This window comes from Leishmania donovani, chromosome 34 (assembly GCF_000227135.1).
Source record: "Leishmania donovani BPK282A1 complete genome, chromosome 34".
Taxonomy (NCBI): Eukaryota; Euglenozoa; class Kinetoplastea; order Trypanosomatida; family Trypanosomatidae; genus Leishmania; species Leishmania donovani.
Window position 1 is genome coordinate 1,614,315 of NC_018261.1, and position 21,209 is coordinate 1,635,523.

At 60.1% G+C, this 21,209-nt stretch overlaps 5 protein-coding genes across 5 annotated transcripts; all 5 read left to right on the forward strand.

Annotated features, from left to right (window-relative positions):
• Nucleotides 1-450: 450 nt before the first annotated feature.
• Nucleotides 451-13,176, forward strand: LDBPK_343990 (dynein heavy chain, putative; the record flags this gene model as incomplete). The annotated part of the gene is made up of 1 exon (XM_003864510.1): nt 451-13,176. The coding sequence occupies one exon, from the start codon at nt 451-453 to the stop codon at nt 13,174-13,176; it is 12,726 nt and encodes a 4,241-aa protein (XP_003864558.1).
• A 1,173-nt stretch (nt 13,177-14,349) lies between these two features.
• Nucleotides 14,350-14,799, forward strand: LDBPK_344000 (hypothetical protein, conserved; the record flags this gene model as incomplete). The annotated part of the gene is made up of 1 exon (XM_003864511.1): nt 14,350-14,799. One exon carries the CDS (start codon nt 14,350-14,352, stop codon nt 14,797-14,799), a length of 450 nt encoding a protein of 149 aa, XP_003864559.1.
• A 785-nt stretch (nt 14,800-15,584) lies between these two features.
• On the forward strand, nt 15,585-17,327 carry LDBPK_344010 (hypothetical protein, conserved; the record flags this gene model as incomplete). The annotated part of the gene is made up of 1 exon (XM_003864512.1): nt 15,585-17,327. The coding sequence occupies one exon, from the start codon at nt 15,585-15,587 to the stop codon at nt 17,325-17,327; it is 1,743 nt and encodes a 580-aa protein (XP_003864560.1).
• A 1,202-nt stretch (nt 17,328-18,529) lies between these two features.
• LDBPK_344020 (protein serine/threonine phosphatase, putativee) lies at nt 18,530-19,459 on the forward strand (the record flags this gene model as incomplete). Its single annotated transcript, XM_003864513.1, has 1 exon — nt 18,530-19,459. One exon carries the CDS (start codon nt 18,530-18,532, stop codon nt 19,457-19,459), a length of 930 nt encoding a protein of 309 aa, XP_003864561.1.
• Nucleotides 19,460-20,328: 869 nt separating this feature from the next.
• On the forward strand, nt 20,329-20,994 carry LDBPK_344030 (hypothetical protein, unknown function; the record flags this gene model as incomplete). Its single annotated transcript, XM_003864514.1, has 1 exon — nt 20,329-20,994. One exon carries the CDS (start codon nt 20,329-20,331, stop codon nt 20,992-20,994), a length of 666 nt encoding a protein of 221 aa, XP_003864562.1.
• Nucleotides 20,995-21,209: the final 215 nt, after the last annotated feature.

The window sequence follows — 21,209 nt, forward strand, 5'->3', positions numbered from 1 at the left end:
TCGCATCGCTTTTGCGTACACGGTTTTGTTGTGGTTCTGTTTTGCGTGTGTTTTTCTTGTTGGCTTCTCGTGTCGGAACGCCTCCACCTCCCCCTCCCCCCGACGTGACCGCTGCACTGCGCGCATCGTAGCACCAAGGGAAAACAGCGCTTCACAGCACGCCGAGCAGCAAAGGGAGCAACGCCACCCTCACTCGTCCACGTGTGCAACCCCTCCCTTCCTGGGCGTGTGTCGTAAGCGGTTTCTTCGTGCGTTCGACGATCACGTAGAGCGACGCGTGCCGTGCAGCACCCCTCGCCCTGCCCTGCCTGCCCCCGCTCCACTTCATCTCTCCTTCCCTTCCACTTGGTGCCCTCACGACCTTCCGCAGCACAACCATCACCGTGGATCTTCGACGAAGACCCGCCGCGCACAGTGGCGCTGACCAGTCTTTGCGTGCCTCGCTCGCAGATGAGTCTCTCCCAGGCGACGAAGGACTGCGTCACGGCAGTCCGCAAAGCCGTCAAGAAGCGCATATGTGGGGATGTTGTGAGCGAGGAGAGGATCGGCGCAGTCCTCCAGCTGCAGCTGCCGGCGACCGCCGCATCCGAGGCGGAGGTCGCTCAAATACTACTCTCCGCGATGGTCAAGGCCGCCTGCGGGGCACAGAGGGGCTCTACAAAGCTGCCCAATGGAGAGGTCATCGTGGACGGCACCGCCCCACTTGCCCTGCACTCCTTTGCGGAGGTGGTGCGCGTGAGCACATTTCGTTTCCAGGATCTGCCAGCGGGCAACCCCGCTCTACGTCTGGTGGCCGAAGCCACGTACACACGCCACCTCCAACGTTCATCCGAGCTTTCGGTACAGTGCATTCACAACTTTCCGCCATGCCTTCTGGGCGAGGCACTCTCGCGCTTCGACGTGAGCGTCGGCGGCTATGTTGTGCTGTCGCTCTCGGTGGACAAAGACCGTGGCATTCAGCTGCGCCTTTTCACCACCGCCATCGATGCAGTGATGGCGTGCATGTGCAGCACCTCCTTCACAGCAGAGGTGCTGCCGCGAAAGTGGGCAAGCCGCGACACGCTGCAGCCGCCTCAGCTCCTCGAGATGCTGGAGGAGGTGCAGATGGCCATTTCCGAGTACTGGAACGACAGCGCGCAGGACGACCACGCACGCTCGGTCGCGGTGTTTCTGATGAGGTCCGTCGGCACTGACATTTGCGAGTACTTCGGCACCAAGGCAGCGGCCGCCGGCGGGCTGTTTCGCGGCGAAAAGAAGGTGCTCGAGGAGGCACACGTGTGCTGCGAGGAATGGCTGAACACGTGCGCGAGGCTGACCACGATCGACTGGGGAGCCGTGTGGAGGGACCGATACGAAGATGCGGCCCTCGTGTGCGTTCGGGATCGCCTGCGCACGACCCTCGCGTTGCGTGGCATTATCGAAGAGATTCGCGAGCTGCTTGGCGCCAGCGACTTCCGTGCCCTGAAGACGGACGCACTCTGGGACGTTTTCGACGATGTAGATGTGATGGATCCCTCGAGCGGGGCTCAGAGTGAGTGGGGCGGCGCCCTGGCCGCCTACTACCGCCGCCTCGAGCCGATCGAGCAACGATGCGCCGGTGTTCTGCGTGACTTGTTTGCCACCCGCGCCGGACTTGCGCCGCAGGCTATCTTGCACGAGTTCTCTGGCTACTGCCACCTCATGAAGCGCCCTATCATCTCGAGGGAGCTGGTGACGGAGCGAGATGGGCTGCTAGCCAAGCTGAACGATCGATTGGACGCGATTCGACTAGAGTACACGCGTCGTGCCGAGAGCACCGAGGACGAGCTCGTGCTCGAGGAGGAGGACCGCCGCTGCCAGGCGGGACGCTTTTTCCCTGGTGTCGTGAACAACATAATCTGGCTCCGCCAGCTGCGTGGGCGTGTGGAGGAGAACATCGCGATGTGCACCTCCATCCTCGTCGACCTGCCGACGGCGAGCGCGTTCGTGGCGTCAGCGAATCAGCTGCTGGACGAGCTGCACGACTATGAGCAGGAATGCTACCGAAACTGGGTGGCGGATGTGGAGGACAAGAGCGACGCGCTGACACTGGACGCGGACGCCCCTTTGATGGAAATTGACGCGAAGGGGCGGGTGGATGTCAACTACGCGGAGCGGCTGGTGCAGCTCCTGAAGGAGGTGCGAGTGCTCGGCGCCATCGGCTTCCACATTCCCCGCACCATCGCTCGTCTGGCGCAGCAAGGGGCGCAGTTTCTGCCGATGGGCGTCGCCCTGAAGCAGGTCGCTAACACGTACAACTCCATGGCCGCGGACATCATCCCTTGCACGCGCGCCATGCTGCTGGAGCCTGCCGTCAGCTTCGAGAAAATTATCACGGCCAGCGGCGAAAAGAAGCTCACGTGGCGCAGCAAGAAAGAGGCTGCGCGCTTCATTGAGCGGCTGCAGAGCGCTGCTCAGTCCCTGACGGAGTTCAACCGCCGTCTGCACAAGACGCACCACGAGATTGAAGGGATGGTGGTGGAGCTCCTCGACATCAGCCTGCTCCGCTCCCGTGATCGCTGGCTCAGCAAAGCGCGGCAGATTCGAGAGAAGATAGAGACCTCGGGCTTTCAAAACACGGAGTCGTGGCGGCATTTCTGGGATATGCAGCTCTACAAGGCGATGGAGGCGCAGTATCAGCTGGGTCTCGAGTCCCTCAACGAGGCTGTCGAGGAGATCAAGGCCGACATCGTCTACCACGCCGAAAGTGGACAGGCGGCTCTGCGCCCTCCCCTGGAGGTACTCCGGCTGCAGTACTACCAGCGCATCAGCGACTTTATCACCTTTCCGCGCCGCTTCCAAGGGTGCGGCAAGGAGGGCGTGTTTCACGAGATGCCGTCGCGCAACGCGCACGGCATCTACGTGGTGCTGCAGTCTGCAGGTCAGCTCTTCAAGCGCGTGATGCACGAGCTCAAGCGGTTCTCGCCGTACCTCGTCATTGGCCGCTGCGGCCTCGACGGCAACCCGAGTCTCGAGGAGATCGTCGGGAAGTCGCTCACCGAGGTGCAGCACTGGGAGCAGAGTGTGCGACTGCTCAAGCAGAAGAGCAAGGACATCAACAGCGAGGACCTGTTCATCCGCTGCGGCTGCATCACGCTGTGCACGGCGGCCATCAAAGGCGCCGTCGAGGTTCACCTTGTCCGTCTCACGGACGCCCTCAAGGTGACGCTTAAGCAGAGCGCCGAGAAGCACCTGAATTCCATCAATGACTACCTTGCAAAAGCGGCCAAGTGTCTAGACAGCAAGATGACGAAGCTGGGCGAGATCGGTCAGGCCAACCTGCTCTACGGCGAGCTCATGGAGCAGCGCCCTGCCATGGAGGTGGAGTTCTACCACTTCTACAACAAAAACGTACTGCTGCAGAACATGACCGGCACTCCGGGGCTCGACTTCACCAAGACAAAGGATCGCTGGACGAATTTCATGAAGCGCCTCGACTCGCACGAAAAGGAGGTCGATGAGCAGCTGAATCGCATACAGGAGAACGTCTCGAGCTCGGTCAGGGAGTGGGAGAGGGACTCCGTCCGCTTCACGACGCGCTGGCACGAGCTCAAGCCGAAGGAACTGACGGCGCACAAGCCGCTGGCGTTCGTGATGAAGAAGAAGGAAGAGCTGCAAGCACTCAAGGAGCGCGGGGAGGAGTGCAAGAAGCAGTGTGAGTACTTTCATCTTGACGAGCCGGACCTGCAGCCGATCGAGGACGCGGAGGCCGACATAGAGGACTACCTCAAAATGTGGAGCATGCTGGGCGACTTCCAGCTGCAGGTGCAGGAGCTGTGCAAGGAGCCGTGGATCAGCTTCTGCGCCAAGGTCTACCGTTTCGAGGACTTCGTGAAACTGTGGCAGGGACAGCTGAAAGAGATTCCGGCGAATTCGGTCACGGTGCACATCCGCACGATACTGGACAACTGGTCGCGCTGCGTGCCCCTGCTCAAGTACGTCCGCGGAGAGGGCTTTACCTCTGCCCACTGGACAGAGTTGTTCCAGCTGCTCAAACTTCGCAGCCTCACGCAGGACACAGTGAAGTTTGGCCAGATCCTTGACCGCTACGAGGACATCCTTAAGAACGAGGGCCCTATCAAGAAGCTGCACAGCCGCGCGCAGGGCGAGGCACAAATCCGCGAGGCGCTCGATGACGTACGGGCCTGGGGCACGGGTGCCCGTTTTGCCCTCACGCCGCACCAGGACCGCGCCGGGGTTGTGCTGATCACGGACTGGAAGGACACCATGTCGGCGCTCAGCGACAACCGCGCGCTGCTGCTGAGCATGAAAGAGTCACCGTACTTTGGCCTCTTCTCGAACGACGCCACCAAGTGGGAGGAGCGCCTCTCGACCCTCGACGAGTACCTCCGTCACATGAATCAAATCCAACGCAAGTGGGTGTACCTGGAGCCCATTTTCCGCCGTGGCGCCCTGCCGCACGAGAAGCAGCGCTTCGACCGCATCGACTCGGCCTACCTGACCGTGATGAAGGCGGTGGAGAACGACACCCGGCTGATGGCTCTTGCCGAGCACACGGAGTTTAAGGCCACGCTGCACGACGTCTCGGAGCAGCTGGAGCGGTGCCAAAAGGCGCTCAACGAGTACCTGGAGTCGAAGCGTGACGGCTTCCCACGTTTCTACTTCATCAGCGACGACGATCTTCTCGAGATCCTCGCGCAGAGCAAGAACCCCAGCGTCATTCAGTCGCACCTCAAGAAGCTTTTCATGGGCATTCACAGCGTCCAGTTCGACGCGCAGAGGGAGAACATCCTGCAGATCCAGTCACTCGAAGGGGAGGTGGTGACGCTGCTGAAGCCGGTTCGGGTCACGGAGGAGGTAGAGGCGTGGCTCTCCCAGCTGGATGCGGGGGTGAAGGCGGCGCTCAAGGCGCACGTGGCGCAGTGTGTGGCCAAGGCCGACATCGGCACCTACGCCTCACAGGTGCTGTGCACAGCGGAGATGATCACCTTCACGCGCAAGGTCGAGACTGCGATACGGGACCCTATCGGCAGTGCCGCTGCGCTTCAGAAGCTGAAGAGTCAGCTGCAGACCCGGCTACGCGAGCTCACTGCGTACGCTGGCGGCAACAGCGATGCGCTGGTCGGCATCAAGCTGAAGGCGCTCATCATGGACCTCATTCACAACATCGAGGTGGTGCAGCTGCTCATCGCGAATGGCGTTGATAAAGAGTCGCACTGGCTGTGGAAGAAGCAGCTCCGCTTCTACCTAGACAACACTCAGCAGTGCGTGCTGCGCATGGTGGACGCGGAATTCCGGTACAGCTACGAATATCAGGGCAACGCCCCAAAGCTGGTGCACACGCCGCTGACGGACTGCTGCTACCTCACCCTTACACAGGGCATGCGGCTGGGCTATGGCGGCAACCCGTACGGCCCCGCGGGCACTGGCAAGACGGAGTCGGTAAAGGCGCTGGGTAACGCAATGGGGCGCCAGGTGCTCGTCTTCAACTGTGATGAGGGGATCGACTTCAAGTCTATGGGCCGAATTTTCACGGGCCTCGTCAAGTGCGGCGCCTGGGGCTGCTTCGACGAGTTCAACCGTCTTAAGGTCGACCAACTGTCAGCGGTCTCGCAGATGATCCAGGTCATCCAGGAAGCCCTCAAGAACGGCGACAAGGAGTGCCAGCTGCTTGGCAAGAGCATCAACGTCGACCCCAACGCTGGCATCTTCGTGACGCTGAATCCGGCCGGCAAGGGCTACGGCGGCCGGAGCAAGCTGCCAGATAACCTGAAGCAGCTCTTCCGCTCTATCTCGATGAGCGCCCCGGATAACGAGCTCATTACAGAAACGATCCTCTACAGTGAGGGGTTCGAGAACGCGACGCAGCTGGCGACCAAGGTTGTCGAGACCTTCACGCTGTGCAGTCAGCTCCTGTCCCACCAACAGCACTACGACTGGGGACTGCGCGCCATGAAAGCGGTTCTGCGCCTTGGCGGCACGCTCGTCCACGACTTCTTGATGGAGCGGGTGGCAGGCAAGGTTCAACTGTCTGCGGAGCAGATTCTGCAGAAGGAGAGTGAGATCCTGATCAAGTCGCTTCGAGTCAACACGCTGTCCAAGCTCACCTTCGACGACGCCGTAATCTTCAACACCCTCCTCAGCGACATATTTCCTGGTATTCCGGTGCTGGAAATCGACTACCAGAAGTTGCGACCAGCCATCGAGGAGTCCATCAAGGAGCTCAGGCTGCAGGTGGTGGAGGCACAGATCCAGAAGATTCTCCAACTGTACGAGGCACTGCAGCAGCGCATGGGTGTCGTGCTTGTCGGACCAAGCGGGAGCGGCAAGAGTACCCTCATGAAGGTGCTGCGCCGTGCGCTGCAGCGGCTCGGCACGAAGGTGCCGCTCTACGTCGTGAACCCGAAGGCTTTACCGCGTGAGCAGCTGCTCGGCCACATGGACCCTGACACTCGCGAGTGGTTCGACGGTGTCCTCACGGACGCGGCGAGGAAAGTGGTGAAGGAGGAGGCGTCGGCGCGGTCGTGGATCGTTTGCGACGGCGACATCGATCCGGCGTGGGTGGAGTCGCTGAACTCGGTGCTGGACGATAACAAGCTACTGACGATGCCGAACGGCGTGCGAGTACAGTTTGGCGACAACGTGAACTTCCTCTTCGAGACACACAGCCTCGAGTTTGCTTCGCCGGCCACGGTGTCGCGCATGGGCATCATCTACCTCTCCGAGGAGGACGTGGACCCGAAGATGACGGTTGCCTCGTGGCTGGCAGAGCAACCAGAGGAGTTGCAGCAGCAGCTGCGGCAGTGGATCGACGCCTACTTCTACAAGGCGATCGACTTGCTGCTCTCTTCCGGGGATCTTGTCGTGGGGACGACGCGGACAGGACTCGTGATGTCCGGGCTCGTGCAGATGAGGAACTGCACGACGAAGAAACAGTTTGTGCTGGCGCTGCTCTACGGACTGGGCTCCTACTTGCCGGATGAGACGCGGCGCACGTACGCGAAAGATATCCTCCTCCTAGCCGAGGAGCGGGCCCCGGATGCGAAAAACCCGCTGGACTTCCGGTACGACGAGGATCGGCAGGACTACGTCTCACTGGAGTTCGTGCCGGCGGCGGACCTCGCCATCGACGACCTGTACCGCCATCCGATGGTGTCGACGGTGGAATGCCAGCGCGCGCTGGATGTGATGCGGGCGTGGACGAAGCCGACGAGCCCGGGCGTGTACCGTCCCTTCATCTTGGTCGGCCCGGAGGGGTGTGGCAAGACGATGCTGCTAAACAATCTGTTTATGAGCACGACCAGCACACGCGTCGCGAGCATCAACTGCTCGGCACAGACGGAGGCAATACACGTTATTCAAAAGCTGAGGCAGGCGTGCTCCATCTTTAACTCGAACCAAGGCAAGGTGCTCCGGCCCAAGGAGGCGGAGCGGCTTATTCTCCTCCTGAAGGACCTCAACCTGCCAAAGCCGGACCGCTACGGCAGCGTCCAGCTGCACTCCTTTCTCCAGCAGCTTATCCTGTACAACGGTTTCTACGACGCGGAACTCGAGTGGGTCACGGTCGAGCGGGTGCAGATCGTGGGAAGCATAAGCCCGCTCGGCAGCATGGGCCGCCACCCCGTCGCGCCGCGCTTCCTAGCGATCACGTCCGTCTTGAGCATCTCATACCCTTCCAAGGAGGCGCTGCAGCAGGTGTACTCGGAGTTCATCAAGGTCATGCTCGAAAGTGGACGGCTGAAGCTGAACATGCCGAACAAGGGGGCGGCCGACTTGGCCCGCGGTGTCACCACCATCTACGAGACCGTCGCCGCGCGCTGCACGGTGGACGTGGCGTCGCACTATGTCTTCAACCCACGAGACATCACCCTGTGGGTGTTGAACTTGCTGAACTACGACACCCCCAACATCGCTGACGTCCTTGCATACGAGGCGCGGCGCATCTTTGTCGACCGCCTGGTGACTGTCGAGGAGCGTATGCGCCTGGCCAAGGTCATCCGCGATAACGTGACGCTGCTTGTCGGCCACCGTGACGCGCCGTCAGAGAAGGAGAGCATTTACTACGTGTCATGGCTGGACGCGACGCGCGTCGGCAAGAAGCGGCTGTCGGGTACTACGCTCGAGGAAGTGAAAACGTCCGCGGAAGCGTTCGCCCTCAACTACTCTCGCGAGAACGCCGGGCTCAACGTGCAGCTTATCCCGGAGGTGTGCGCGTGGATCGCCCGCGTCGACCGCGTGCTGTCGCAGGAACGCGGCAACCTAATGCTGGTGGCGCGCGCCGGTGTGTGCGCGCCGCAGATCGTGCGTCTCGTCGCGTACAACAACCGAACAGAGGTTGTGACGCTCGGCATCACGCGCGAGTACGGCGTCAAGCAATTCACCGCAGAGCTGAAGAGTGTCATGACGAAGGCGGGGGTGGAGGGGCAGAGCGTTGTGCTGCTGCTCGAGGACTTCAACTTCTTCCATCCCTACTTCCTTGAGACGGTCAACTCGCTGCTCTCATCTGGCGAGGTCGCCGGACTCTTCACCCAGGAGGAGCAGGACGCGTTGCTGAACCCCCTAAAGGACGAGGCAGCGGGGGAGGGCATGAGCACCTACAACTTCTTTGTCGACCGCATTGCCCGCTATCTGCACATCGTTGTTGTCATGGACCCGACAAACCGCAACTACGAGCTGCAGTGCCGCGCCAACCCCGCCCTCTTCACTCGCTGCAACGTGTACTGGATGGGGACGTGGGACAGCAGCAGTCTCAAGGTGATACCGCGCATCATGATCGCTGACGTCTACAAGGCGCTCGACCAGCGCGAGGACAAGAAAGAGTTCAGCCTGACGACGGAGCTCGTGCACTTGCACCGCTCCTTCGGAGAAAAGTTCGCTCCGCAGCACTTTAAGGTTCTGTGCGAGACTTTCGATCATGTGTTTCAGGAGAAGAGCCGCCAGGTCGCGGACGGGCTAGCTCGACTGAAGAGCGGCGTCAGAAAGCTCGACGAGGCGCAGGAGAACGTCGACAAGATCGCGACGGATGTGACTGAGAAAAAGCAGCTGCTGGAAGTGAAGCAGCAAGAGGCCGACGACGCGCTGAAGGAGATCCAGAAGCGAATGGAGGAAGCTGGCAACCAGAAGCGCAGTATCCACAAGATGCAGAAGGAGCTCGACAAAGAGCAGTCGGCAATTCAGGAGCGCAAGGTCGTCATCGAGGGCCGGCTGAGCGGCATTCAGCTGGTGTTGGACGCCGCCCTGTCGGCTGTCAGCTCCATCCGCTCCGACCACTTGACGGAGCTGCGCTCCATGGCCAAGCCGCCGGCAGCGGTGCAGTGTGTCATGCAAGGTGTCGTGCTGCTGATTGAGGCGGGAAAGGGTGCCGAAGCGGCTACGTGGCCTGCCATACGCAAAGTCCTGGCTGGTGACATCAAGGGTCAGATTCTCAACTACGACATCGACAACGTCGGCGCCGCCGCCCGGACGCAGGTGGAGAAATTCATTGCCTCCAACGTCGAGTACTTCAAGCGCGAAACCATTGCCCGCGCCTCCAAGGCTGCGGCACCGATGGCAGAGTGGCTCAAGGCAGTGGTCGAGTACAGCAAGGTGCTGGAGACGGTGGCGCCGATGCGGGACGAGCTGAAGGAGTACGAGGCTAACCTGCAGAAGGGCCAAGAGGAGATGACCAAGTACGAGGGCAAGCTGAAAAAGGTGGAGAAGAAGGTGGAGGAGCTCAAGGGCAAGTTCGGCGAGAAGACGGTCGAGGCGGAGCGGCTCAAGGACAAGCTGGAGCAGGCCGAGCAACTGCTCGAGAACGCCCAGGAGCTGCTGTCGAAGCTAGGGGATGAGCACACGCGCTGGACGGCGCAGATGAAGGCGATCAAGCAGGACTCGTACTTCTTGCCGAAGCGCTGCCTGCTCGCCGCCGGCGTTATCACCTACCTCGGCGAGGACCCAGAAGACACGCGCCGCGCCACCTTGTCGGAGTGGAAGGAACGGGTGAAGCTGCACGACTTCAACTTCTTCACATTTCTGCGCGATGAGAGCGTTCAGCTGCACTACAAGGCCGAGGGCCTACCGGGCGACGAGCTCTCCATGGACAATGCCGTCATGATTCACGAGCAGGTGAACACGCCGCTCATCAAGGACCCCTCTGGTCAGGCGGTGGGGTGGCTGCAGGCGAACCTGAAGAAGCAGAAGGCGGTGGTGGATGTCTGCAGCATCTCCGAGGACCGCCTCGTCTCCGCGCTCGAGCTGGCGCTGCGGTTTGGGAAGAGGTTTATCGTGTCGGATGTGGACAGGGTGGAGCCGTTTCTGTACCCTATTCTCCGCAAGGAGTTCCACAACGAAGGCACAAAGCGCGTCATTCAGATTGGCGACCGCCGCACCGTCGACTACGCGGATGGCTTCCAGCTGTACCTCGTCACGCGAAGCACGGACCTGCATGTGCCGCCGGATATCATCAGCTACCTCACACCCATTAGCTTCACCATCACGCAGAGTGGGCTGGAGGGGCAGTTCCTCGGCATCACGATCCAGCACGAGCAGCCGCAGCTGGAGAAGGAGAAGCTCGACATGCTCGAGAAGGAGGAGGGCCTCAAGATGCAGCTGGCAGAGCTGGAGGAGCGGCTGCTGACGAACCTTGCCAACTCGGAAGGGTCGCTGCTAGAGGACACAACGCTGATTGAGTCGCTGAATCAGATTAAGTCACAAGCGAGCTACATCACCACGGCGTTAGAGCAGTCGAAAGTGGTGCAGGAGGACCTCGATAGAAAGCGGAACGTCTACCGCCCCTTCGCCACCACCGCCAGCTCCGTCTTTTTTCTGACCAAGAGTCTGGAGGAGCTCTCGCACATGTATCAGTTCTCCTTCCAGCTCTTTCTCGACCTCTTCCTGCGGGCGCTGAAACGGCACAAGGACCTGCGCACCGACCCTGAGACAAAGATCGCGGCGCTGCAGGAGACGTTCATCCAGATCACTGTGTCCGCCATTGCGCAGTCGCTCTTCAAGGAGCACCGCGTCGTGTACGGCATCCACCTGTGCCGCAACATTCACCACGGCGCCTGCACCGCGGCCGAGTGGGACTTCTTCATGGACAAGGCGATTGCCGCGGAGGAAAAGCGGAAGGAGGTGCGCGTGCCGACCTTTGTACTGCCGGACAGCGTGCAGACATTCCGCACCTTTGCGGCGCTGTTCCCCGACCTGGTCTCGAAGGCGCGCTTTCAGGAGGCAGACGTGTGGCTGCAATGGATGCGCGCCGCGACCCCGGAGTCGGAGTACCCTGACTTCCTCAAGTCACTCACGCACTTTCAGCGGCTGCTGCTCATGAAGACGCTTCGCAGCGACCGCCTCATCGCCGCCATGAACGCGGTGGCGTGTACGCTGCTGAAGGTCGACTCCCTTGGCGAGAACGGCACCCTTGTCTCCGCCGTCGAGCAGTCCGACGCGAACCGCCCTGTCCTGGTGATCACATCCGCTGGTGCAGACCCCTCACAGGAGTTGCAGTCCATCGCCCGTGAAACGATGGGCCGAACGCGGTTTCACCAGCTCGCCATGGGCAGCGGACAGACGGACGAGGCAATGCGGCTGCTGCGCGAGTCTGCCGTGAAGGGCGATTGGCTCTTCTTAAAGAACCTACACCTCGTCATTCCGTGGGTGTCGCAGCTGCAGAAGGAGCTGATGGTGCTCAAGCCAGACGCGTCGTTCCGGCTCTTCCTCACAAGCGAGGCGCACGACGAGTTCCCGTCGATGCTGCTGGGCCAGTCTCTGAAGATCACATTCGAGCCACCGCCAGGGATCAAGCAAAACCTGCTGCGCACCTACAGTGGCTGGGACGCCGCCTTTGTGAACGAGAAGGACGAAAAGCAGCGTCAGCTCCTCTTCGCGGCGGCAGCGCTGCAGGCGATTGTTCAGGAGCGTCGCTCCTACGTACCGCAGGGCTGGACGAAGGACTACGAAGTCACTGCGGCAGACCTCAAGGCGTCCGTCGACATTGTACTCCATCAGTCGGCGTGCGGCGACATTGACTGGTACTCCATCCGCGGCATCCTCAACGATGCCATCTACGGCGGCAAGATGGAGACGCCCTTCGACAAGCGCATCATGGCAACCTACGTTGACAAGATGTTCCGCGTCAACTGCATGGCCGGCACGAAGCAGCAGGAACCGCTGTTCCACCACACACGCATTCCAAGTGGTGATTACGCCGAGTTCATGAAAGTCATCAAGAAACTGCCGGACAGCGATATCCCCGTTCTTTTCTCGCTGCCGCCCAACGCCGACCGGGCGGTGCAACTGTCGCGAGTGCGTGCCCTCACCGGCGACCTGCAGCGCATCAGTGAGTCCTACAGTGAGGCGGCGTTGGACCGCGAAGCTTGGGCCGCGCGACTGACACCAGTCCTCGACACCTGGGCTGCTTTGACGGCCCGGCACGCCGACATACTCGTGCCTCTGCCGTCCGCCCCGCCCAGCCCGTCGGCCCATTCCACGCCCGCCGCTGCGCGAAAGCCGCTGGAGCGCTTTCTCGAAGCCGAACATTTGACGGCACTGCGCTTGGTGACTCAGGTCAACGTGGCGGTGAGCGATCTTCGAAAGGTGATCGACGGTGGTGCCCTGCTCACGGAGAACCGTCGCACGGAGGCTGCCGCGATGATCCTCGGTGACGTCCCGGCCAGCTGGGAAGGTCACTTCCCCAGCGCGGCTCGCATTTCCACCTGGATGCAGGCGCTGGTCAGCAAGGCCGTCACCATCGGCGAGTGGCAGAAGATGATGGCGAACGGCACCTTCACAAGTGCCACACTCGACCTCTCCAAATTCATGCGGGCAAAGACTTTCCTGAATGCGCTGCGGCAGGAGACAGCGCACGCCATCCGGCAGCCGCTAGTGTCGCTGGTGCTGGTGGCGACCACGTCTACGCCCCCAGCCGACGCGCCATTAGTGACGGCCCTGGAGGGGCTCATGCTGCAGGGTGCTGTGCTGGACGACGCGGATCTATTAGAGTCCATCGCCACCGCTGATGAGCCGGCGTTTTTTCCCATCAAGAAGGCCTTTGCTGCGTGGATGGCATCGCCGCCGATGCTCAAGGCCTCGGTGCGAGTGCCTGTCTACGCGAACACCACAAAGGAGGACTACGTCTGCGACTTCGTGCTCCCGTGCGCGGACGAAGTAGCCGCGCAGAACTTTGTGCTCTCTGGCGTGTCGATCGTGCTGGAGCAGTAGAGCCACACACAGCCGCATCGCTCGCGGTTTTTTTTTTCATGCGTCTGTGCGTGTGCGTTGGGGCTTCGCTAGCCCCAGAGGTTGCTCGCCTGCTTTCTATTCTCCACCCGTCTCTTTTTCCTCGCACCACGAGCTGCGACAGAGCGCAACCGTTGCGCACCGACTGCCGGTGCTCTTGTAGCCCGTTTTTCTCTCTTTTTTTCTCCCCCTCGGACGCGTTGAGTTTTGCAGCTCTTCTCCTCCGCGTCGTCTCCGCCTGGGCAGTGCTTCATGGGTTGTCTGGGACAACCTGCACGCGATCGCTCGGTCGCCCTCTGTGGACCCCGTTGGTGGTGGTGGTGAGCGGTCGCTGCGTCTGGTGTGAGACGGCGCTCGCTTGCTTTGCGTTAGCTGTTCAGCGCATCAACGCGACTGTATCTTGACCTGGTGTAGACGGGGGTCGCGAACAAAACTAAAAGAGTCGGGCGCCTGGAAGATGCATATCGCATGCGGTCGTCAAGGTTGGTGAGTTGGTGCGTGCATGTATATGGCGAGGGCGGCCCACGCACGCCCCCCCCCTCCCCCCTAGCACGGCGCCAGTCGTGCCGCGGGGCATACCGCTCATCAACGCCACGTTTCCTCTTCCAAGCGCGGACGCCGTGCCCTATCTGCGTTGGGTGTGTGTATTCTTTTTGGCTGTCTTCTTTGTGCAATGTGAACGCTGCCGATGTACTCATACAAGCATGTAAGCACACACGCATGCATACATGACGGTGCTGATCACAGTGTGTCGATCCCCCCTCCTCCCTTCGGCAAACAAGCACGCCAGCAAGATCGCGGTGCCTTCGTTAGAGCGTGCCTATGTTTGCGCGTGTGCCTTGGTGTCGATCTCGGCGATTTGCTGCGGAATCACCGCCGAAGGCCACTATTGACGAGCACTTGGTGATCATTAGCGAGTGCCGAAGCGTCGGCCTTGCCGGTAAAGAGCAGTGGTCTGCCGTGTTGCCGTGGGGCCACACGCGCCTTCCCTCGCCCGACTCTACCCCCGGCTGTCTTGTGCTTTCTTCTGCCCACTCTCCACTCACCTCCCATCCCATCGTCGCTGATAGTGAAGTACACGAACACACACACACACACACACACACCGCACATACCGCGTCTATCAGCCTGGACGGTAACGCACTGTTTCGTGTCATGTACGGTGACAAGGGCCCGCCCAAGGGATACAGTGTCCCTCGGTTCGACACCAACGCCAGCAAGCGATGCCAGACATGTTCAAGCACGGAGCATTGGACCTTTGAGTGTCCACTGAAAAAATCGGCCACATCGTCTGCCAAGAAGGGCGCCGCCGCGACGGTGAAGCTAAGCCCGAGTCAGATGCTCAGGTACGGGATAAAGCGGAAATCTGCCAATTTTGTCCCAGAGCCCACGGAGCGCGAGGTGTTCGATGCGGAGCTGAGGGAGCTGCGCAACATGCTGACGGCGGAGGTTCGCCAGGAGCTCAAGGCGAAAAAGTTTGCGGCACACAAGAGTGGGAATGACTGCAAGATGCACGAGGCACCGCTGCCCTCTGCGGCACCCAAAAAAGAGTCGCCGTCCGACCCCGTCAAGATCAAGAAGGAGCGTACGGAGGAGAAGGAGTGATGGGCGGGGTAGAGGAGCTCAGAAGACAGCGCCAGTCCTTGGATAGGTGCTGACGCGCGACACAAGCAGCTCGTGAGCCACAATCAGGTCGCTCTCGCTCGCTCTTTTGGCCATTTGCCGTGACCTAAAGGCGTCGCTCCTTCTCCCACGCACCTGCTCGCCTCCCTCGCTGCATGAGGGACAGCGGCAGGCAGGTGGTCTCCATCGTCTTGCATGTGCGAGAGTCGGAAAGTCAAAAGAAGAAAATAACAAGAGCAGGAAAAAAAAAGGCTCTGCCTGCGCGTGACGTCTTTCGAAGGGCGAAGAGGCACTTGCGCGGAGGTGCTGCTCCACAGTGCCTCTTGGCCCCGCGACCGTGATGCTGATAGGAGTTGCGCGGAGCAAGGCAGGGTCGCTTCCCCCTCTCCTTCGTCTGTTGCTCTTGTCATGCTGTGTGCAGCTGTATATCAGAGCTCCGTGCAAACCCCTCTCTCGTTCTCTCTCTTGCTCGCATGTTTCTCCTCCTCTTGCGTCGCCTTTTTTCTTTTTTTTTTTCTTTGCATCGGGTGCATCTTCTCTTGTCGGACGCTCGCTGCCGCCATGACGACGGCGCTGGATAGGAACTGAATACCACAGGAGCGCCTGCCGCTCCACCCTGCTTCCTCCCTTCCTACACTCAGCATTGTTGTATATGTAGCGGCACGTATTCAAGTATACGGACGTCAACGCACGCGCAATATGCTGGTTGCGCGTTTTGGCCGTCAACGTAGATTTCCTCTTTTTTCTTTCTCATAATGAGTTCTAGGATGTTCTGGCGCGATGTGCGCCGCCACGGCCGACCGCTCAGCTTAGGGCTTCTCATTCTCCACATACTCACCGTAACACACTGGTGGATGGTGACCATGTATCTCCCACGCAGCAACAGTTCAAGTCTGCCCCTCATCCCGGACCACAATGATGCAGCGCTGCCCAGCGTGTCACAGGAATCATGGTGGGCGAAACTGCGAAAACAGACCCCACCACCGTTCTCTCATCGACCGCCGCCGCCTCTGCACAACGAGGAGCCGACTCTGCCGCCGGAGCGAGTAGCTGTTATCTCCACCTCCGCCCCCTCTGTGCCTCCGCGGCCGTCTGTGACAAGCACTGCGCCGCCTACCGAAGCGGAAGAGCGCGCGGAAGGCGTTCCCCCTTCGCCACCGAAGCGGATTAGTGGGCTTGGCATCTCGACGACCAGCGTTTCGCCGACTCTCTCCCCGGACGACACCATCGCCGCCTTTTACGCGCAGCTCGCCGTCTTCGAGGCGAATTTGCAGGTCAAGGATGTAAAGGGCAACCCCGATCAGCCTACCAAGGACTTCGTCGACATCGACGCAGACGATGAAATCGGAGTACCCCTCCCGTACGACCCGTACTACATCGAGGACCCTGCTCGTTGGACGGCGTGCGACCCTCGCAACGCCTCCTTCTCTGTTGAGCGGGACCGGCTGTGCCAGGAGTACCTGCGCAATCACAACAACATGCGTAGTATAAAGGCGATGTCGTCGAAGCTTCTGCAGGGCCGCACTATCAAGATGCAAATCACGTACGCGCACAACGACCTCAAAACCATTGTAAAGCTGTCGCAGCGAAAGTTTATCTACGAGGCCGTCAGCGAGTACTGGGCCTACTCCTTTGACCGCGCGCTCGAGTTCAACCGGGTGCCGACATCGGTGTTCGTGCCTATTCCCCTGGACTACCTGCGCGTCGCCGTCGCCTACTCACCGCTCTTCTCACAGTGGTTCAACCGCTTTGTCGTCCTGTACAACTACACGAACCGCAACTTTGTCCAGTGCGCCTACTACACGCGGCAGGTGTCGGAGTGCAGCATGGCGACGTTGCAGCTCTGGATGAAGGATGTCCACCCCGCGCTTGACACGTTTCTAGCCATCCCGTACGAAATCGACCACTCCTTCATCCGCAAGTACTACATTCCTGGCCACGAGCTCTTCGCCGGCACCAAGCGGGCACGGCTGCGCGCCGTTGGCGAGCTTCTCGATCGCAGCGTGTTCGACTTTCTCATCGGCAACACCGACCGCGGCACCAATAACCACAACAACTTCGCTTACGGTGGGTGCAGCGCCGAAACAGAGTGCCAGCTGGAGAAGTCAGAGAACCGCATCAAAGGTCTGGCCAAGTACGCCTACATTGACCACGGAAGCAGTCTCTATTCGCACAAGGAGCCGTTGGAGAATCCGTTTTTCGGCAACGCCGATCGAGTAAGCATCTGCCGCTTCCGCCGGTCCACCTTCGAGCATCTTGCCAAGTACGCCTCCACGGAGCGCGCGCACTACCCTCTCATTGAGCACGTCGAGCGCTCCGTACCGGCGGCCGCCTACGAAGTCAGTCACGAATCCGTAATTCGTAAAGTGCAGGTGCGCCTCGACAAGATCGTGCACATCATCAACCGCTGCCGGGTCAAGTACACCGACAACGAGGTGTTCTCGATGCCGGAGTACGACTCGGTACGCATTCCAGAGGAGGACGCAACGCTCGGTGACGAGTGGAAGTGAAGTAGAGCATGCTGTGTGCGACTAATTCGCCCCGTTTTTCCCGTGAAGCAGCAGCTCCTCACCCCCCTCGCAACTCTTCGCACGCAGAGTAGAGTGATATCTATATATATATGTGTGTGTGTTTCTCCTCCTACCCTCTTCCCCGCCTCGCTCTGCGCTCATGTGTGGGGGATGTGTGGGGACTGGCAGCCACGTCTCCGCGAGTCACGGCGTACGATTGCGCCTTACCTTCCGCTGATAACATGTTTACGCCAACGCGACGGAACAGCGTACGCTGCAGGGGTATTCATGTACGTACGTGCGTGCGGAAGGGCACATGAAGGACACAAAGCGGGGAGAGCAAGACGTCCTTGCGAGCGGTGCACCGGCACTCTCAGCGTTGCGTGTACACGGACTTCTCTCCCCACGCGAATGGTGGCGTGAGGCGCCTGTCTCGAAAGTAGACACGACGGTGCTTGATGCGCCGGGTGCGCAATGATATCATTCAGCTAAGAACGCTTTTCCTACTCCTCGCACGCAAACAAAGTCGTTTCCTCGGCGCCCCTTGACGCGCTTGTACAACTGGAACAAGCGACGACGCAGCAAGGGGCATGCATTGACTCGAGATACGGCAGCCCTCCTCTCTCTTCCACCCCTTCCTCACCATCACCGCGCGGGTTCACGGCACCTCTAATCTGTCTCTCCTGCTCTCACCCACCATTCCGCGACGCTCCCCCCTCCCCTCGTTAGCTTGTGTGCGAGAGAAGTGGAGGTCTCATGCTCAGGCGCACGCACGCCACAGAATACGTACATACACCGCTTAGCTGCGCGCGCGTCGTTTGTTTGATTCCTTTTTTCTGTCACATCATTGCCGCGGCCACTGCTTGACGGGCGCATGCCGGCTCGTGTCTTCGCACCCCATCCGCTACCCACGCTCCCACATCCGCCGTCAGCGTGCAGACATAGATCGATACAATTTGGTGCGCCTTCATTGAATCCGAGCCCATGACGCGGAAAATTCGAATCGGCGTTTTCCTGCTCTGCTACCACGTTCCACTCTCCCTCCCTCTCTCTGGGGCGCTGGATGGGCTTCGGTGCCACGCGTGTGCTTCTTAGTCAGCGCGGTCTTAGGTGGGGGTTCTCGTTGTCGGGCTCCCCTTTCTCTCGTTTTTTTTTTCCCCATCTTCTGATATCTGTTCAACTCAGCGTCGCGCAAGCGCGCGATGAACCTCGATGCGTGGGAGGAGAAGGTGCGCCTTGTGCAGCCACTGGAGATGAAGGAAATGCAGCTCCTGCTTCGCACAGCCGTAAATCTGCTCATCGAGGAGAGCAACGTGCAAGGGGTGCACCTCCCTGTCACTATCTGCGGGGACATTCACGGTCAGTTCCTCGACCTTCTTCGACTCTTCGAGGTGGCAGGGGAAATTCGTCGCGAGACTAGCAGCATGAACTACATATTCCTAGGCGACCTCGTCGATCGGGGGCGCAACAGTGTCGAGGTACTCACCTTTCTTCTGATTATGAAGCTCAAATACCCGCACAAAATCACTCTCATCCGCGGCAACCACGAAACTCGGCAGGTCACCACCATGTACGGCTTCTACGATGAGTGCGCCGAGAAGTACGGCACAGTGGAGATATGGAAGCTGTGCACAGAGGTGTTTGACTGCATGCCGATCGCCGCACTCATCGAGGGCAAAAGTCTTTGCATTCATGGCGGTCTCTCTCCGGAAATCCGTGCGGTCGATCAAATCCGGCTGCTGAGCCGGCGGCAAGAGATTCCGAACGAAGGACCCTTTTCAGATCTCGTCTGGTCGGATCCGGAGAACGTCGACGGCTGGGTGGTGTCGCAGCGTGGCGCCGGCTTTCTTTTCGGCGCCTCCGTCACGCAAGAGTTTATCCACCGCAACCGGCTCAACCTCATCGCCCGCGCCCATCAACTCGTCCACGAGGGATTCAAGTACCACTTCGACGAGGAATACCTCTGCACAGTGTGGTCAGCGCCAAACTACTGCTATCGATGCGGCAACCTCGCCAGTGTCCTGCGCATCTACGAGGACCACTCGCGCGAGTTTGTCGTCTTTAAGGAGGTGGAGGCACAGATCACCTTCTCTGACGAGCCCAGAACGAAGGAACCGGCCTACTTTCTGTAGGGAGGTCCCCTCCCCCTGACCTCTCTCCATATCTGCTGGTCACCGGATGTTGTGCGCCGACGGCACGGCAGTCTTGTGGTCTTTATTTTTTTTTTTTCGTTCTGGCACACACAGCGAATGTGCGTGCGTCGCCTCTGGTGAGGTATTCCTCCCCCCCCCCACTCTCTCTGTCTCTCTCTCTCTCTCTGAATCGGCAGATAACGAAGTGCTACTGGAGAACGGATGCCACCCTCCTCCTCAACCCAAATGGCGCTTCTGTGCCGCAGAACCCTAACCACACCCGTCCCGCACGCCTTCGGTCGTCTGTAAGAGAAGCGGCGTTTGCCCCTCCTCCTCTGCCTCTCCGCGTTCGCGTTTTTCTCCGTGCGTCAACAACGGCTGGCTCAACACAAAAAGGAGAAGACACAAACTCTTCACACGCACGCAGACGTGCACGTGTAGTTGAGGTGACACCTGTGTCAAATGGGTTCGTATGTTTGCTTCTCTCCCAGCTTACCTGCCGGCTCCTTTAAAGACACGCAGCACTTTTGCACGCCGACAAGCGACCTTACTGACGCCTCTTACGACAGTCGCGTTCCTGAGAGCTCCCCACTGTACCATTCCCAGCCGACTGAAACTCCGAGCTGTCTCTCCACTCGGTCCGCTGAGAATGCCTCCTCCGACGTTTTCCACTCTATCGCATCTTTTGATGCTACCTTGAACTCCGGCTCCCTTCTCCCTCCCCCCCCCCAAACCTTCATACCGTAGCTGGTCCGCTCAAGACCTGCTAGAATCGCTACATCTCCACCGCAGTCGACGGATACTGCTTGGTGCTCGTACCCACGCACATCTACGCTCTCGCACCCCTCACAGCACTCGACCGCGCTGCGATGCCGTTTTCTTTGGCAGAGCTACAGAACGTGTTCTTCGACGCCCTCACTGGCTGCCCACCAGACGCGCCACAGAAGACGAGAGACACGGCGGTGACCGTGGCCGGCGCGTCTATCTTCGCTGGAGCGTGGCAACCGCTGGAGGCAACGCGTATGCCGGTGCGCGCCTACCTGCGCGAGACGGGCGAGTTCGATACGGAGGACTCATGCAGACGAGCTGTGGTGCGCGCCGTGGATGCGGCGTTGAACGATGTGTTTAACGACGATGCCGTGAACGCTTTCATCGGTGCCAACGCGTGCGAGTCGGCCGACGTTGTCGGCGCATGTGAGCACATCCTGCGCAAGTACCTTCTTTGGATGCTAGACGGCTACTTGCACTACGACGGGACACCCCAGTGCCCCTTCTACGACGCACTCAAGAGTACGGTGTGCGCGTTTTCGCTGGAGTGGGGTCAGACCTTTGGGCCGATGTTTGCGGAGGCGCAAAGTCCCGACGAGTTCTTCAGCGTCTTGGTCACGCGCGGCGCACGGCACCACGCCACTGCCGCGGCGACAAACCCAGACGACGCCAAGGTGCGTATGGTGACCGCCATGTCTATTCAGGTCTTTCTGATAGCCAAGACGTACTCGCCCAATACGCCGTTTCCTTCTCAAGTAGCGCTCTGAAATCGCTCTTGGCAGGTCACGGATCCGTGGTGTTGCCGGGGTCACGACGGTGGCGCCCCGTCTTGCCGCCGTGTTAGCTTTTGCTTTCCTCTCCTTGTCTCGTACGTCGCTTTCCGAGGTCACCCGGTCGACGATTCCTGTCGAGTTTCTCAAGTATTCGTGAGAAGGTGTCCCCACTTCCTCCTCGCGTGAGGCGAAACAATCGCGCGCGCGAT